Raw genomic sequence first — 18,615 nt, 5'->3', positions numbered from 1 at the left:
TTGAGGCAATGGCTTGAAGCTGAGTCGGGGAGGTTTAGGTTGGAGATCAGGAAAAGGTTCTTCCCCTGAGGGTGGCTGGGCATGGCCCCACCTGAGGCTGCCAGAGCTCCAGGAGGGTTTGGACAGCACTCCCAGGGGTGCACAGGGTGGGGTTGCTGGGGTTCTGTGCAGGGCCAGGAGCTGGACTGGATGATCCTTTTGGGTCCCTTCCAACTCAGGCTGTTCTCTGATTCTATGATTCTGTAAATCCTATCCATAACAAAACCCGAGATTCCCCATCCCTGGGAGTGTTTCAGGCCAGGTTGGATGGGGCTCTCAGCAACCTGGTCTAGTGGAAGGTGTCCCTGCCCACGGGGAAGGAGCTGAACTGGATGATCTTTGATCCAACGCAAACCAATCTCTGATTCTCTGATAAGGGAGTTCACAGCTGAACCTTCATTTCCCCTGCTGTGCCTTATAAAGAGAGATTTCCCCCAGAACAGTTCCCAAATGAAATGTTAGTGAGTAAAAGATGACTTTACTCTCATGCAGCTACAACATCCTGGAGTAGTTGGAGTAGTTCCCAATAATGGCTTTCAAAATTAAATTATTAACAAGATTATTTTTTTTCCTCCTCAGCTGTCTGATCTTAATTATATCATGTGAAATGAGATCATTTGATGCACCACCCTCAAACTCTTATCTTAAAATAGAATGTAAATCTTTCTATAGATAGAAGATTCTTTAAGTAATTACACATGAAGTGTTTAGAAGAAAATGTCTCTTCCATTCCTGTGCACAAGAATTTATCTTTGGATTAACCAATAGAAGAATGTTTGCAGATTATTCTAATGACAGTACAAAGGTAATTAAAGTTTGCTCTTGTTATTTTTGAAACACAAAGGAGATGCAACATACCTCGTGTAACAGTTTCTTCTGGTCATCATCTGTGAAATGCAGTTAATCACTGTAATTAGCTGTTACATGACTGCACATCACAAATATGTCAGAAAGAAACATTTAACTTCAGAGAAGAACTTCGGATTTAGTTCAGTCTGAGAGAACAATACAGCTCATTATCTCTCTAAACAGATTTACAGTGCAAAATGCACATGCCAATGACTCCAAGGGCCTCTGTTACCTTTGTACTGAAATCATTTATGAAAATCACTTACAGGATGCTTCAGACTGCAGGAAATGCTGCTTGATTACAAGTGACCACAGCCAGTTTACAAACTCTCCTTTACATCTATTTTCTCCCTTGTTTTTTTACCACTTTTTTCCACTTACACTTTTCCCCACCCTGAAACTGAGCTGTTGAAAATGATCTGTTGAAGTGACTGGCCTCAGAACTGAAGCACTGAGTTACACAGAAAACACTTGTAGGAGGGTTTGGGGAGCCAGAGAGCAGCAGTTTAACAGCCAACCCTCCTTGTGATAACTGAGAGGGAATTTGATGCACAAATGCTGCTGAAATGGCAGAAACTGAAGTTCCTGAAGTTGAATGGAGAGCATTTAGTGGAGGAGAACTTGGAGGTGTGGTGGTACAGCTCCTCAACAATCAGCTGATGGCACCAGACTGGAAGCTGAGATCCTCAGCTCTAGATCCTCTAGAGCCACGTTAGAGAAGGCAGAAACTCTCATTACTGTGGGATTTTAAGGACCATGCCAAACAGGATATGCATGTCAAATGACATCAGAAACTTCAGGGAAGTTTAAAAATGTTTTGAGGGAATGATGATACCACAGATCAGGGCCTTTGTTTCAATGAAAAATGACTAATTTTGATATTCTTTGAAGGGAGACAACTGAGCTGGAATTTCATGCAAAAATAACATCACATTAGTCTGGTGTGTCTGTTTTGGGAAAGGATATCTGCTACAGGCAGAGAGAATTTCTTCATGACTTCACTGAGAGATAAAAATGTCTCTGAGTCAGCACTCTGAATCCTGACTGTGCTCTGAGAGTGAAAAGCAGGCAGTGCATTTAGCTATAAAGCACAAGCTGGATTTAAAACATTTCCACCTGGTGTAAAATACAGTTAGAGATGAGTCTGAATAAATATTCCAATTTAAAATTCCAATCAAATGCCCCAGTTTGCCTTCTGGAAGCCTCTCCCTGGGAGAGCAGCCTATGCTCTGCAGCATTCAGCCCTCCTGTATTCCCAAGCTTGAAGAATTTTGAAAAAAAAAAAATTGTCAGGATGAATTTTCTTGCATTTATTTGATATCCCCCTGGGGTGGGATGACCCTGGCTGACTGCTAGGTGCCCATCAGACCTCTTGCTCTCCACCTCTCCTCATCAGAATAAGGGGATAAAATGAGATGGAAAACTTGTAGCCTAAGAAAAAGACAGTTTAGTGAGTAATTAACAGTTTAGCTAATTAATTTGGCTCTGTCACATGTGGGGACAGCCCCATACCACCTCTTCTCAGAATAACCACTCTTGCATTCCTCTGCTACCAAACCTCTGCCACTTTAACCCAGCACAGCTCCTCTCCTTCCTCTCTGGCCTCCCAGTAGTTGCCTGGGGAAAATATTTTCCAGAGTTTGTTTCTAGCTTATTGAAAAAAAAAAAAAAATCGGGTCCTTAGGCCTCACAGCAGTGCCAGCAAAATGAAGCTAATTTTACCATCAATAATCAATAATCTTGTCCACACAGAAAGAAGCAAACAGGAAGTGCTGTTTTAATGGGTTGACTTGATGATCTTAGAGGTCTTTTTCAGCCTTAAATATTCTATTATTTTATGAAGAGAGGACTGCAACAAACACCATCACAGCAACAAGCCACAGTGTTGCAACAAGCAAAAATAATCGTTTGCCTGATCATGCGAATAAAAGATGAAATCAAGTCTTCTGTGAATCATTTATTTGCTTGTATTCATGAAATTCATCTGAGCACTCAGGACACTGCTACTGCAGCTGAAATCCACTTATTTAAAAAAAATATCTCTGTGGATATATCAGCAATTCCAAAAGAACACAGAAATGTCTGGAGATCTTTTTCCCTATCAATGATCTGATGGTCTTCTTTAACTCTTTTATGCAAAGTTTCTCCTGCTGAGCTCCCTGTCAGAGCCTCGTGTCAAAGGCAGGTTTGTGTGAACTGTTATTACATAGCACCACTCCTTCATTACAAAATTACATGTATTATGTGCAGCAAAATTGCATAATCTGTGTAATTAGCTCATCTCAGCGAGTGCTGGCAGTGAAAGCAGCTGTGAAGGTTGGGCAGAGGGGAGAGCTAATGACACCCATTCAGGAATAAGGATTGCACCTGTAAAACCTGGCTGCCTCCAGCTCTGCTTGCCCCAGAGCACAGCTGGGATCAGCACTGCCTGGGGCACTCAAAAAACGCTGATTTATTGCAAGTGCTGGCTGTGGCTCCTTCAGGTGGGTGTGTGAGAGCTGGGCTCAGCAGACACACAAAGCTCAGCTCCAGAGTCAGGCTGTCAGGCTCACTGTACATCAAACCCCACAATGCACAGCAAAACCTGATCCCTCTCCTCTCCTATTTTGTTTTCTTCTTTCCTTCCTTGTCCTGACAGTAGCTTTGTTTCTCCTTCTAGTGCTTTTTAAGTACAAACCCTGATTCTGCACTTTTTGTGTCAGATTAAGTCCTTTTCTGACCCAGAGATGGGGCAACTGAGAGGTGCTTTAAACACTTTTATTTTATTTTCAGACTCATGAGAAGGGTGAGACAATACAGATGCTATAAGTCCTGATATCACAATCAGAAGCCAACTATTTCTTAATTACAATACACTATAAGCATTTCTTGGTCTATCAGCTTTTGCCCACACCATGTTGTAAATGCTTTAAAGCTAATTATCTGAAATTACCTCTCATGGGTCTTATTACAATGCACCTTTCCCAGTTCTATTTCTCCAAAGTATCCAGTCTTATTGGCAAGGCCACCCTTTGAAACTTGTTCCTGGTTCCATTTCTCTCTCAGCAATGTCTGTCCTATTCCAGGGCATTTCTAAGTCAGCATTTCTCATTTCCAGCTTTGCACTCAGATGTACACACTGTGGGACCCTTCTGCCAGGCTTGGAGAATCCCCTACAAATCCATTTCCCACTTTCTGGACCCAGAATTAAGCTGCTGGTTTCACTACTGCCCCATTTCTTGCACTTGTGGGCTGCTGACCTGTGACACCCAAAGTGTCCCCTGCACCCAAGAGGTGACACCAGCAAACCTTCAGGGAATCAATACATTGCTATTTAGGTTTTTGCATTTTATTTAGGTTTTAGCACTTTAGAAAAAGGCAATGCAGAGCCTGATCAAAGGCTACTTCCTCCTCTCCTTGTCTCACATCATTTTGCCTGAGAGTTTGAAATTCCTCTTCATCCGTGCTACAAAGTTGCCTGATGTATTTGAAGTGTGTGTTCAGGGGGGAAAAAAAAAAGTAATGGAAAAAATAAAACTCAGCTTCTGGAAAACAAAGCCCATCTCTACTGATGAAGCAGGACTGCTCACTAATTTATCTTCATTAGATCAAGGAATAAAGCCAAATCCACTGGAAGGGATCTGACAACAGGAAATGTATTATACTAGGAAATGTAGCCTAGGAAACAACTCTGCATTGCAGAGAAGAGCAGCAAATAGCTGCATAAATGTGATTGTGATAACTGAGCACTTCATCTGGCACACAGAAAACCTGCAGGTGCTACAGGGCAGCAGGCCTGCACCAAGACAGCAAGGCATGAAAACAAAGATACAGAGCTGTGAAATCTTATGGCTAAACTCACAAATACATCGGTGACTGTACCCAGCACTTACACAAATTAAATATTCAAGCTCATGGATATTTCTGCAGTTCTGAAGGTATTAATGAGAGTATCTGTGGTTTGCCCAGACCACACAAAGGGATGCTTGCCATTCAGTTCACATCTCCATATTGAGAAGATTTTTACCAGTGAAAAAGAGACCTGGAGAGAACACTATCAAGACACTGACATCCAGCTGCCTGCTTAGCACTTTGTACATCCAAAAGTCTTCGAATGGAAACTTAAAAAGCACTACAAAACACAGATTATCTCCTCAAAACTCTCCTGGCTCAGCCCCAAAGAAATTAATGACACTGAGGAATAAAGGTGACATGTTAGCAGGAAACTTCTTGCACTCTAAACCAAAAAAAAGAAGAAGGAGAGAAGTCTTTCCAGAGTTGGAAAGCTTCAGAGTCCCCGAAATATTGGAGTTAATTTACAAAGGGCAGGGCTGGAGGACAGGAGCCTGAGCAGGGACCAGTTGCAGGACCTATGAACAGGTCCCATTTGCTGCCTGCTCTGACAGAAACAAGCTGGAACCTGCCTCCATCCCTTCCCTTCCCACTGGCACAGCCACAAGCGCTGCCTCTTGGCTGCAGCAGGGCTCCAGGACAACCCCACCCAGATGGATCCCTGCCAGATGGGGCCAGGGAAGTCCTGGAACTCACTCTGAAGGCAACACAGCCAGAATCCAAGTGCTTCTAATGGGAGGCTGTGGTCCTGTCATGTGCCTGCCCAGCAAATCAGGGGACAGGAACATCCTCTGAGAGACAGAAGGAAAAATAATGAAAAAAAACAATTTATGAACATCTCTTGCCCGTTGAGACATGGGAAGGGAGAAGGTACTTAGACCAAACACACTAAAAATCAAGCTGCATATCCCCTTTTCATTTACAAGACAAATACTTTGGGTCTGACATTTTCTTCTGCTGAATTTTGGTTTGCTCAGAGGCTCTGGGGGCCCTGCAGTCAGGAACTGTGTCTGTTATGCCTTGGATGTGGGACAGTATCACCCTTACTCTTTACATCTGGGTATATAACCCTCAATTCCCTTCTCTCACCTGCTGTTCTTTGGGATGGCAACTCAGATTTTTGCCTGTTGTGCCACAGCTGGCAGTGAGGCGCTGCAGTTCTTCCCCAGAAATGCTTTCTGCATGCTTCCCATAGGTTTGCCCCATCCATTTGTCCCTTCTCATGGCAGAGGCGTCAGATCTAGGTCATCTTTAAGGCCCCTTTCAACTCAAACCATTCTTGGATGCTATGATTTGAAACTTCCAGCCCTTAAAGCTCATCCCAAGGAAGCTATTTTTATCCAGTCCTTCCACCTCGAGCAGATAACTTCCATGAATGAGCCATCACTTGAGTCATTGACATTTCAGGATTAAATCAAAGCAATTAGCCCTGCCTTTTCCAGCTGATTTTCACTGAGGTAACATGGCAACTAGACAAAGGTCAGTGCCCCATGAGTATCATTCAATTCCCCTAAAAGCAAGCAAAGGATGAACTAAACCATTTTAATGGTGCAGGAAAATCACATATTATGCATCAATAGGTAAATGGAATCAAAGCAAGAGCTTGAGATCACTCTCACTCTGATGCACACCTGGTAGCACAAGTTCTTCACAGAAAAACCACCATCACTAAGGTGTCCATGAAAAACAAACAGCTGGTGAGAGAGGCGACTAAAGGATCTATCTGAGATCTGCAGGGACATCACAGAACCACAGAAATGCCTGCAGAGGTCATCTAATCCAACTTGCAATGTCCTATTGCCACACCAGGCTTATTTTCACCAAGCAAAGCCAGAGCTTCTTCAGCTCCATGCTCAAAATTCACACAGAAGTGCTTCATTTCATGAAGGAAATGAAATAAAATCCCAGTGAAGTTTTCAAAGCTACTCAGGAACCTAAAGACTCACACACACATAACTGACCTACCACTGAGAAATCAATTTCTTTCCCTGAGGTTTCAGGAGGTGAATTTTAGCTCAGGCGCACCAGAAGATGAGTGCACACACAGTTGATTTTCAGCTGCTCCCAGAGCATCAGTGACTCATTCACATCTCCCCCATTCATGCCTCTCTCTGTGCCTGCTCAGGGCCTGGGAAAATGAGAAAGGGGTTGGATAAAGAGCCTAGGAGGGATAATGCACTGAAATCAGCCAGGAGACAGGCAGGTATCTGACAACTCAAAGAAATGATGAAATAATAACCCCCAGACTCTCTCAGAGCCCTGTAATTGCAGTGAGTGTGGTCATCTGTAATCTCAGGAACTCAGCCACAGATTTGCAGCTCAGATCTAACAGAGAATCAGTAAAATAGGAATCCCTAGGAAAGACTTTGTTTGCCGAAAACTCCAACTATTGATTAGCATATTTCTAGGTTCAGGAGAGCTTTTTACATATTCCCAAGATAAACTGAATCACACTGCTCTGATATCTGTGCTCTTCTGACACACTCACCTCACTGGGTCAGCTCAGAGATCATTCTATCCCCCTCAGCATTCACTGAAGGAATAAAGCAAAGTGCTCATGGAGAATAAAACTGCTGTTATTACTGCTGGATTTTTTTCCCTCAGGAGAAACATGCTGTGAACACAGGAGAGATGAAGGGATTAAAAACAGATTAAGGCAAAAAAAAAAAAAAAATCCAGACTGAGAATGGGTTTGTAGGTGGACAAGGATGACTTAACTCTGTTAAAAGATCTTTGTGAGGATCCTTTGGTTTTCCCCAGAAAGAAGTAAGAAACAGCAAACCCCAGAATTCCCACTGCTACAGCCACTCCCTGGAGCCGGGTGATGCAGTGAACCACCACAGCTGCACTTGGATTTATCCCTGTCCCTTTTGAGACAGGCTTGGAAACAGAAAGCAGACCCAAGTGGGGATTTGTTCCCTCACTTTCACACCCAACAAAAGCCTTCTGATTCTTGGGCTGCTAAGGAGACTTCTTGAGTCACAGGCAGCTCTGGTGGAAATGTGCATTTTCAGACATTAATTTGGTCATTAATGACATAGTGGCAAAGTGGGTGAGTTTATACAGGATAGTTATGTAGAGTGGGAAATTCAGAAGGTTGGATTAGAAGGACAAAGTTAAACAAAATGTTAACATATGAGATCCTTTCTTTCTTTAATACAAAGTGTTCCCCATGAAGAATGAAAGGGTTCTCTCTCCAAAGGCCTTGCTAGGGTGCAGCCCTGTCCAAATCCCTGCAATCCCACCCAAGACACCACCATCCACATCCTGAGAAGAAAAATAAACCCTTGATGCAAAGGACTTCCCAAAAGGGCTTCCAAGTAAGGGGTCTCTGTCTCCTCCAGAGCTCCTGGAACAGGAAAAATTCCCCCTAGGAAGGAACCTGTGAGGAGCTTTCCCTGTGGAAGGCCAACACTGGGAAATCTCTCTGAAAGGGCCTTGCTCCCCTCTTTCCCCCTCATCCCCAGCCTTTTACTCTGCTTTCCTGCAAAGGAATAGGGTGTTCCCTCCTTGTGAATCCTAGAAATGCATTTCCAGCGCCCAAAGTCCCATTTTCCACACTGGTTCCCACACAAAGGTCGAGTTTTCAGTTCACGCGTGTTAAGATCAGCCCAGAAACAACAATCTCTGAAATCCTGCTTCCAAACTCTGCATCAGCCGCTCCGGCTGCAGAGCAGGAATCAGGAATGTGGAGCCCGGAGATCCTGCAGCAAGTCCTGACTGCTCATTATGTGCTTTGAAATACACAAATGCTGATGCTGCAGGGATTACTGGCATAATTCAGCAATTCCTAAGTTAGATAAAAATTCTTAGAAATGAGAAAAGGAATCCCTAGGAAGTCACATCTAAGTTTAGTTAAAATGGTGATGATGCACTAGCAAACTAATTTCCTATTCTCTGTGTTTCTCTCATTTCCATAACACATTTTCTGTTTTCCAAAGCTCTGTTCACTCCCTGGCTGACTGAGGAGGATGCATCTCCTCTGCATTAATTCCTCTCTCACAGCATGGTCGGGGCATTCCAATCACTAGGGGTTTGGGACAATAAAACCAAACTGGGAAAGGTTCTTCCTTCTTTTGGTTTCCCAGGGAAAGCTCTTCATGAGACTTGAGAATTTTTTTTTTCTTTAAAAAAAAAAATACTATTCCTATAATTTGTTTCAAAGTATTGCTTCTCCCAGCACAAGTCTCATATGGAGCAGTATCTGCTCCTCTGTTATTCCCAGCACTGCAGAGAAAGAAGGCAGCAGAAAGCAATCCTAGTTTTATTGATTTTATGAATTTGTCCCAAGAGCTACCAATTATGAACTCCAAGAATAACATCTGAGGGGAATGAAAACCACATTGAAAAAAAAAAAATAAAAAGAAAATATCTACTAAAAATCCATTCCCCTTCAATTTCCATGGGAAATCTTATTTCTCATTGACTTCTCAAGCTGCTAAGAATGGCTGTTCTAATCTGAGTGTCAAGTCTGGATGTTGGGGTCCAAAACTGAGTAGGAGGCTCCCTTTCCCAGGACAGCAAACCTTGAATGACTGTCAGAGCCTGAGAATTTTATATGGACAACGATGCAGCTTGAAATTCTGTTCTTCCAAGCCACAGAAATCGCAAAGATTCACCATTATACGAACAGCAAGGAAACTTCTGTGTCCCAGCAGAGCACAGAGAGAACCCTAAAGAACCTAAATCTGCCTAATTTATTGATTTAATTGTTTTGCAGAACACAGCCACAGGCAGATCAGAGTTGATCAGAGGTGGTAGTGCCCCGCTGGTGACATCCCTGTGAGTTATTGCTGTTCAGTGGAGAATCTGCCAGGTACTGAGGGAAAATGCAACAGCTGCTGCCAGGGGACAGCACTGAGACATCAGATGGATGCAAAGGGCAGCAGTGCCATGGTGAAAACAGCGTGTCCAGCCACGAGCAATCACTGCATCCTCCAAGGGCAGGTTCTTGCTGCCTGCTCAGGCTCCTCTGATAGCTTTGTTTCATCCCTGAACGGCTGCACTGGGCTTTGCACAGCTCCACATCCTCTGCCCCAACACACACCTGGGAACAAAGCTTAGCACTGCCCTGCTGAAAGAGGCAACACCCCAAAGAAGAGGGGACACAGGATCCCTCCCAGAACGTCCTTCCCCACCGTGTCATTGTCCCTGTCCACCTCAGCGAGGCTCTTTAGCCGTGCAGCAGGATGGGGAGCAGCTCTGTCCCAGAGCAGCCCCGCTCCAGGGTCACCCTGCAGGGGACACTGGCTTTACCTGCACTCTGTGTGACACCCTGTGGCTGGCAGGCGGAATGGCGGGTGACCATGGCCTCAGTGGCATTGTCCCCAGCTTTTGGGACAGCAAACACAGGCTCAGGTGAGTCCCAGAGAGCCTCAGGTGAGTCCCAGAGAGTCTCAGGTGAGTCCCAGAGAGTCTCAGGTGTTCAGCACCTGGCAAGAACAGCCCCATTCCACCTTGGCGGCTCCACCTCAGCCTCCCACAGCTTGTCTGGGTGCAAAATGGGTCATAAGGCACCACAAAACAAGAAATCCCAATCCACAAGGGAGTGTCCACACTGGATGCAGCTGTGTGGGATTTTTCCTTTCATTTTGATATAGTGAGATGAGGATTTGTGATGTATTTCATTCTTTCCTTTCCCCATCTGCTCCTGAGCCATTCCCTCTTCCTCCCCGTGCTCCAGAAGCACACATTTTTTGCAAGTATCATCTAATTCCAAACTTGTGGAAAGAAATGGACTTCAGTCCATCTGTTTGCCAGCTGGAAGTCACTGCCAGCTTAGACAACAGCAAGTTCCAGAAAGATGGATGGGGCAGCTGCCTTAGAGAAAGCAAGAATCATGAAGAAGCCTCCAAAATAATGTGGGCAACCCTTTATTTGCTGACCCTCCTGATGGCCCAGGGTTAAAAGCCCTCTCCAAGATGTGCCACTGCTCAGGTCTGACTGGCTTTGGTGCAGAATGGCAGCTACGGTTCCACTTCTGGTGAAGTCTGGGTGAATTTTGCCCCAAAGCCAAGCCTAAACTGAAGAGAACCCAAATCGGGTGCTGCAACAGGACCACAGCAAAGCAAATTTCAAGTTATTAGCAAAGAACAAAAGTACAAATCCATGTTTAATTGGCTGGAGAAAAGGTCCTTGAATGTTGACTGAAGTAATATTAACAATCTCCTTATTTTACTACATGTAATTAACTTGTGTCCTGGGCTCAATGAAGAAATCACATGTTTTACATGATGATAGTAGTGGGAGCAAGAAAAATGGATTCTTTTCATTCCTCCTCATAAATATTTTTTCCAACACTTTTCTTCCAGACTGCAAAATCAGAGCCATCTCATACCACAAATTATGCTTCACAAAGGAAAGAAAAAAAAGAAAAATAAATTGGGGGGGAACAAGTGAAGCCTCTCCCATCTGTGCATGACTGAAATCCAGAGCCTCCCACTGTATTTGTGGAAGATGCGTGTATTTGTGTTTCTCTGCAAAAGCAGCAAGAGAAAATGAACAAAAATGGTTGAAATCTTAATCTGGACACAGAGCTATTGGAGACAAGCTGACCTAATCAGCTGCAGATTTGATCTCCTCAGAGAGAACCTTTACGAGCTTAAAAATGATGTTTTATTTCCTCCCCCAGAATTCCAATTCTGGACTTCTTTTTTTCCACTGTCGACTTTGTTGCATTTCTCATCAGTCTCCTTCCTTTAACTTTCATGTACTCCTGACTTCCTAGCTGAAAATACTGTGTTTTACCCCCCAGGATGGCTGATACATGGCTACTGCAAGGCTACAGACTTTTTCAACAAAAAAGTCTTTTTCTAGTGACTCCGTAACTAAAATTGACTACAAAACATTTATTTTTATCCCAAATCCCCTGTCATTAAACAGTGGGATAAAAGCCTTCTGGACATCTAACAAGGTTACAGAAGACAGATGAGGTGAGAGTAGCTTTAGGGTTTCATAGCAATTTTTTTGAATGTGGGAACACACATGCATGCCCATGATGGGCATTTTATTTCTCTCCAACAATGATGAAAAGCCATCAGAACTTCAGGGCTCTCTGTCATTTACAGCAGGACTTTGCTTTCAAAAATGCAGCCTTTAGAAATCAAGCCAGAAAAACCTCTGGGGAACAAGTAAGTCATGTGAATGTGATCAACAGAAGTGGTCAAGACACTAAAATACATGAGATAAAACATAAATGAAAATGTTAATTGAGCCTCTGGGCCAGCCACTTCTAAAAGTGCACATTTCTGTAATTGTCAGGACAGGGCTTGCCCAGAAAATACGAACAAGAGTCTGAGACTTGATTTCCTAGCAAGGCTCATGTTTTATATGCAGGCTGGAGCCACATCTCCAGAACTCTGAACAATAATTAATCAGAAGGAAAAGCAGCAAAGGTTAGATCTCCATAAAAGAATGAGGTTTTAACCTACAAAAATTAGCTCTTTTAAAAATTGACTCATCCCTTTAAAGCCTTTCAAAAGAGGGGGAATGCATACCAAAAGAGCTATTAATTCACTTCTTCACCCTTCCTTCAGCACACAAAAGATTACTTTTCTGTGTTCAAGATGAGACAACCATGAACTGCAGGAATTCTTCTCCCAGTGTGGAGCAAGCCCTGCTAACAGGTACAGGTGTGATCCCTGTGCCAGGGGCTCCTTCCCCCATGCCCATCCATGTGAACAACAGTTGCTAAGTCACCAACGCTCTCCAAAGCTTTCTCAGCAGGCAGCTGGTTGTAGGGCCGAGGAAAAGGTGGTGCACAGCCCCTCAGAACAAGGAGGAACCGAGTCCCCATCAGGGCAAGGTGAGCAGTGATTATGTGCCTGTTCTCAGCTGCACAGTCCCCGGAGAAGCTGAGGAGGATGCTTTGTGTGATATCAAAACACTCCTGTGAAGTGGCTATTTCAGTCAAAGAGCTTCCCTACACTGAGAGAGATGGGGGGGAGGGATCTGCAGGCAGGGAGCTGGAGCTACAGACACCTTTTGTTCCTGTCGATCCCAAAAGCAGTTTGATCTCAATCCTCAGGTGTGGGATCACTTCAGCACAACACATGCCCGGGGATGAATTCAGCTGCCTGAACACGGGCATTGGATCATTTATCACTGAGCATCTGCAACACCTGTGTGGCCTGGGAGATGAAACACAAAGCTACAACAAGGCTGAAACAGCACCAAAATACCCCATGGCATATCAAGCAGCACTGTCACTTCCGCAGGGGCTGCTGAGCTGAGCTGCTCATTTAGGCTGAGCTCAGTAACTCCCTAGGCTTCACTCCTTCTGTCAATTAGAGCTCTGACTTGTATTGGAGCTTAAATACTTCAATTAGATGTTGATACTACTTGGAAATACCTAGCTTTGTGGGCTTAAATCTGAAAAATCTTCTGAATGCCTGCAGCTCCTGCCTGCAGCCCGTGATGGACAAGTGTCACCAAAGAACACCCCCCCTGCCACACCAGGTGTTTGAGACAAACTCAGTTCAGTTGAGGCTACAAAAGTCAACACTTTTTGTCCACCAGATGAACATTTACCCCTGTTTTTTCCCATTGCACAGGGAAATCTGTAGGGGAAGTGTTAATGGAGGCATACTTTAGCCCGTAGCACGCTCTAAGTATGTGCTTGAACAGCTGCTTTTTAGCAAGCAGCTAAACCAGACTCATTACGGGCCATTTGCTGAATTAATCAAGCTTCAGGATATCCTAATAAGTGAATTAATCTGTTTCCTAAAACAAGACTAAAAGCTTCACACTGTCAAAGCATAAACACATCTAGAGGGCAGCAATGATATTGTCATTTTCCACTAAATATAGAACCTGAGCAGAGACAAGTGCACAGTCACACACTGCACCAACACAGACTTTTTTCCCCCTTGTTTCTTTTAATTTTTTCCCCTTTGAGAACAATGCATTAAAATTGCAAAGTTGTAAGTGGATGGCATAATTTTCAGATCCTTGGTCAAAGAGCATTTTGCCCATATTCACAGTGCAGAGTAACCAGAGCGTGAGCTGTTGTTAATCTGTCAATATGACTTTATTTCCCAAATAAAGAGGGAGGAAAAAAACCCCAATGCATCACCAAAATAACAAAATGTCAGGGATAAAAAATCCTCACAGACTGACAGACTTTGTTTTACGAATGTAGCTGAAACTTATCTGAGTCACTCAGCAGCTCCCAGGAGACACAGAGAAACACAGACCCAGGCACAGAATCACCACGGGAATTTCTTGCAGTTAGGATGGAAATATTTTACACAAACAGTTTATTCTAGTGTGGCAAACAGGAGGGGAGCTTTTTGAGCACAAGTTCTTTTTCTTAAGGAGCTTTCTAAATGCTTTTCCATTGAATTTGCTGGCATTTGGCAGGGTTTGATAGCATTCCCCACCTGAGTTAGAGTGAACAGCAAAGCCTGAGAGCTGACAGGATGGACACAAAGCAGGGGAGGTGCATCCAAAGCCTCTGATGAGCTGATCTGAGCAGGAACCTACCTGTCAGTTTTTGCCTTGAATTCCATCCCCTACACGCACAGAGGCTACAGTGAGGGGCAGAAATAGCCCCACGAGTACCAAAATTTGGCCATGGATCAGTGTCTTGTGCTTCTCTGAGTTTTTCAAAAGCTTTTCACACAGTTTGGGCACTTCCCAGTGTGCATTTGCCAGTGTCTACAATTCAAAAGCTTTCCTTGACAGGGGATGCTGCTGGGCTCATTCCCTGCAGCTGATGAACTGCTTTTAGGAAATTGGTGGGAAATTGGAATCTTTGAGAGCCCGATTTCTAAAACTGAAAAAGAAATCACTGAAAATGATCCAAAATTTTTACAGGCTTTCAAATGAGACATATGCTGACAGATACGCAAAATATACTCACAGATATAGAAAACATACTCACAAAGTCAATGCCCAAAAAAAAGCTCTAGTTCCTATAAGGTGGCAGCTCATGAACATGGGATACCTGACAGTATAATAAATGCTGAGTTAAAACCTAGAGCTGGATAAGCTCTTAGCAGAAGAAAGGCAATGCAAGGTGGTTTTTCTAAATTGGTCTGATTTTGGTCTCAAAAAAACCCCCTAATCATTATAATATAACAAACCATCATTTCTCCTTCTGCCTCATCAAAATGCAAAACAAAACAGAACAAAACTACAAGTCCTAGGCAGAAATCTTATGTTGATTCAAGCCATCTCCTATCAGACCTTCATTTTGAGCTCTATTATTCACCTCTGAGATTTCAAGATCCATTTCCCCTTCTTTAATCAGTTGTCTGGGCTCATTTTATCATCTGCATGGGGAAGACAGCTGAAGTTTTCAGCACAATCAGCCTCATCACAAACGAGGCAGCCCACAAACCAACTTGGTGAAATCATGCAAGTGGTCAGAATGTGTTAGTATTTGGTTTTCCCAAATTCTGGATGTGTTCTGCATGCAGTAATTTTATTTTTCAAATGCCAAAAGAGATTGCACCTGTGTATCCAAACCTTAACCTGCTGTCCTACTGCTTTCCCAAGCTTTAATCACTTCAATGCTATTTCCCAAGGAGCTACTGATACCAAAATTTGACCAAATTTCGATTTAATCCTTCCCTCTTGTTTTCTGCATTACATCTTGGAGGAACTACACACATGGAAGTGCCTAAGAGCAACTGGAGGTAGCTACTCACATTTTATGTTGAAAGGAGAAAAATATCCATTTCCTCAGAAAATAATGCCTCAGCATTTCAGTAACATATTTCCATTAGTCTTTAATTTAATTAACATGCCATTGTTTTAAGAGCAAAGAATTTATGAAAACTTATTAGCGCGCAATAGAAGCATCAGCCACCATTGAAAAGGAGAGGAGCAGAGAAGAACTTTAAATCAGGTCATTGATAAACTGGTGAAAGCACCAACAGAGTTTATAAAAAACCAAACTGGGGTATTCAAGTTTTTGTTTTCTTTCATATACAGGAAAAACATTTAAATTCTTTCCACTGTGTTCTGCACAGCCCTTAATTCTCAGAAATTTTCTTCTGGTCTCAACTGAGACTTGTCCAAGTAGTGAAGTACCTGCTGTAATCAAAGCCAGCATCACCCAGCCCATTCCAGGCTCCCTCCTGTTTTATTGCAAAGACCCAGGTCTGAGATTAGAGGGCTCTAGGATGATTTTGCAGTTCTCTGAGGCAGCCTTTACTCTGCTCAAAGTCTGTCCCTGAGAACAGACCTGGCAGGGGACTTTGTTTCACAGAGCCAACGCACCAAACTTCTGGCTAGTTCTGTGACCATGATACCTAGAGCTGGGGAAGGAATAAAATCACTTTCTACAAGTTTAAAAATAAGATCTAAAATGTCAGGGTCACTCTTTTATGGGACTTAAGGAGAATGCTGGCCCCACAAAATTAACACTACCTGCAAGTGAGATCACCAACACCCAAGCAAAAGTTCAGAGTGAAACATGGAATGAAATTATCCCTACAGTCAAAATCCCACTGAAAAATGAGTGACAAACAAGTGGGTGCACATATTTGGAATTAATATATTTAAAAACTCTTAATGAAAGTTCCAAAGGGTATTGACAGATAAGCAAAAGGAAATGAGTGCCTGGGTCCCACAGCCTGAATAACAAATTTGTAGTGAGTCATCATGATTGTTTACCTCGAAGAATAAAGCATCCAGGAGATTTCTAAGGAGCCCCCATGCTCCCTTGATTTGAATATTATTTGCCTCCTAATTTCCTCTCCTGGAGCTGATGCAGCTCCAGCCTCAGCAGCCAGTCCCTGATGAAGTTGCTAAAACAGATTGCAGCCCTCAGCCTTCTTTCTGTCTGTTACATCCAGCTCCCAGCAGGGTTTGAACCTCTCCTCACACAGCCAGCCTGGAAAAGGGACTGTCCTTCCAAAATACAGTTTAGGTGGTAGGACTAATTACTCCATGAGCCAAAGGCTGTCTAATTATCAGGTGGGTGAAGCACTGCTACAAACACACTGAGCTGTAGGCAGCTACACACGCACACACACACAAAGCACAACAAACCCTCCTCAGACTGCAGAGGATTTTTTTCTGCCCAGATCTCCCTAAATGTACTTCAGCAAAGAGGAAACAGTGTCGACAAGTCTGCGCTTTTGAGAAATCTGCATCATTCCAGGCAAAAATTTTGAATATACAGGCTGGAATGTGGAGGAAATGTTGATTCCCAAGCAAACTTTTTTTTTTCTTTTATTCTTATTTTTTTTTTCCTTAATGGAAATATATTTTGCGTGTCCCCAGGCACCTTCTGAACACGAGATCTGCGGGAGAAGAAAGCAGTTTGTACTTACTGGTGGTGTTGTACTTGATCCCATTGAAGAACTCGGGGCAGGGTCTCTCCACGAGTTCCCCCGCAGAGGTTCTGGGCCAGCAGGTCCCGATCTGGTCCGTGGTGGCATTGCAGTACGGACCTGGGGTTAGGAAAATGGGACAGAAAGGCAAAAAGAAGCGGTTGAGAAAGCACAAAAGCCACGCACTTTGCATCACAAAACAAACCGAATCTCAGCACTTTTAAAGCTTTTCCCGAGCTCTGCACCAGGTAACAATTCCTACCATCAAAGCCCAGGAAAGGGATAGAGGAACTCTCTAAAAAAGTCTCGTGTAAACGATCCAGGAGGCTGCAGTTCACATCAAATTCTTCTAAGATGAACTGAGAGATGGTCACATCCATTATTCCCTCTGGGACTGCTGGACTGGATCAGGCTCCTTCACCCCTTTCTAGTTGCTTTTTTTTTTCTTTTTTTGGTCCTCTCTTCTTTTTCCCCCTTTCTGGAGGCACACGAGCATCAAGCCGCGGGCACCCCGCAGTGTCGTGCGTTCGAGCCTCTCCTGCTCGCAGCGTGCTGACAACTTGGCTGAGTCTGCGTCTGCCTGTGCGGCTCAGCCCTCCGAGCTGCTCTTCCCTTTAAATCCAGCGGCTCGGGAGCCAATGGCATCGGGCTGAGCCCGGAGAGAGGGGCTCTCGTCTCCTCGGTGTCCCTGGGCTCGCAGATGCCGCCTCACAGTGCCAGACCGCTGTGCCGCTGCATCCCGCTCCCTCCCTTCTCCTCCTGCCTCTCGCTCCCTCCCTCTGACACACAGAGGCACGGTTTTATTGTTAGCTCCAGGGATAGGAGCTTTTGCAAAAAAAAAAAAAAAAAAAACAAAAAAAACCAAAAAAACTCGCTGCAAATTAAAGCCAGGGAGAACAGGAAAAGCCATCAGGGGAGGAGAACTCCTCAGTTTTTGTGTGGAGTCAAGCAATTCCTGCCTTTGCTGGTGGAACTGAGGATGAGCAGGGATGCTGGGGCAGGGGGGAAGGAGGACCCGGGCCAGGAGCTGCTGTGCAGGCCTTGAGAAAGAGAAATAATAAAAGCAGGGATGAAGGAGATGATCTGATAGAAGAGAGGGGGTGGAATAAAGGAATCTGGAGTAATCATAGAATTACAGAAGGTTTGGGTTGGAAGAGTGGTTAAAGGTCATCTCATTCCAACACCCTGCCATGAGCAGGGTCACCTTCCAATAGACCAGGCTGCTTCAAGCCCCATCCAGCCTGGTCTGGAATAAAGAAATCTGGAATGATGACCCACAGAAGTGGCAGAATGGGGAGAGCAGGGCGAGGCACCAAGGGAACACATTTTTCAGCCACTCACACGGATGGGATGGGGTGGACAGCAGAGCAGGGCAAGGCACAGAGAGCTCTGAGGCAAAGGATAGATCATTCAGGGGAAGAGGAAGAAAAGAAATGCACCTCTCATTTTCCAGTGGTAGGAGAAGGCAAGGTTTTCCGAAAGGATGAGCACCCACACTGACCAGGAGCAAGAGGAGGAGCCTCTAAACCAGAAAATCCTGGTGTGGGGAGAGAGGGAAGAGCAAAAGGCTTGACAAACTGAGGTCAGTGTGGGACAGGAGGAGAAGGGTCTG

The 18,615-nt window shown here is 44.2% G+C and overlaps 1 protein-coding gene across 2 annotated transcripts in view; it reads right to left on the bottom strand.

Annotated features, from left to right (window-relative positions):
• CRHR2 (corticotropin releasing hormone receptor 2) overlaps positions 1-18,615 on the bottom strand; it is a 146,798-nt gene that overhangs the window by 86,319 nt on the left and 41,864 nt on the right. The window contains exons 1-2 of one of the 2 annotated variants that reach the window (XM_038128008.1): positions 17,266-17,775; positions 17,004-17,123 (exon numbers count right to left, since the gene is read on the bottom strand). In XM_038128008.1, coding sequence (XP_037983936.1) covers positions 17,004-17,123; positions 17,266-17,383 — 238 coding nt within the window. In that variant the 5' untranslated portion in view covers positions 17,384-17,775. Of the gene's footprint in view, positions 1-17,003; positions 17,124-17,265; positions 17,776-18,615 lie in introns of those variants that run through there. The other variant, XM_038128007.1, reaches the window with a different exon arrangement.

This window comes from Motacilla alba, chromosome 2 (genome assembly GCF_015832195.1).
Source record: "Motacilla alba alba isolate MOTALB_02 chromosome 2, Motacilla_alba_V1.0_pri, whole genome shotgun sequence".
NCBI lineage: Eukaryota > Metazoa > Chordata > Aves > Passeriformes > Motacillidae > Motacilla > Motacilla alba.
This window is presented reverse-complemented; position numbering and strand designations above follow the sequence as displayed.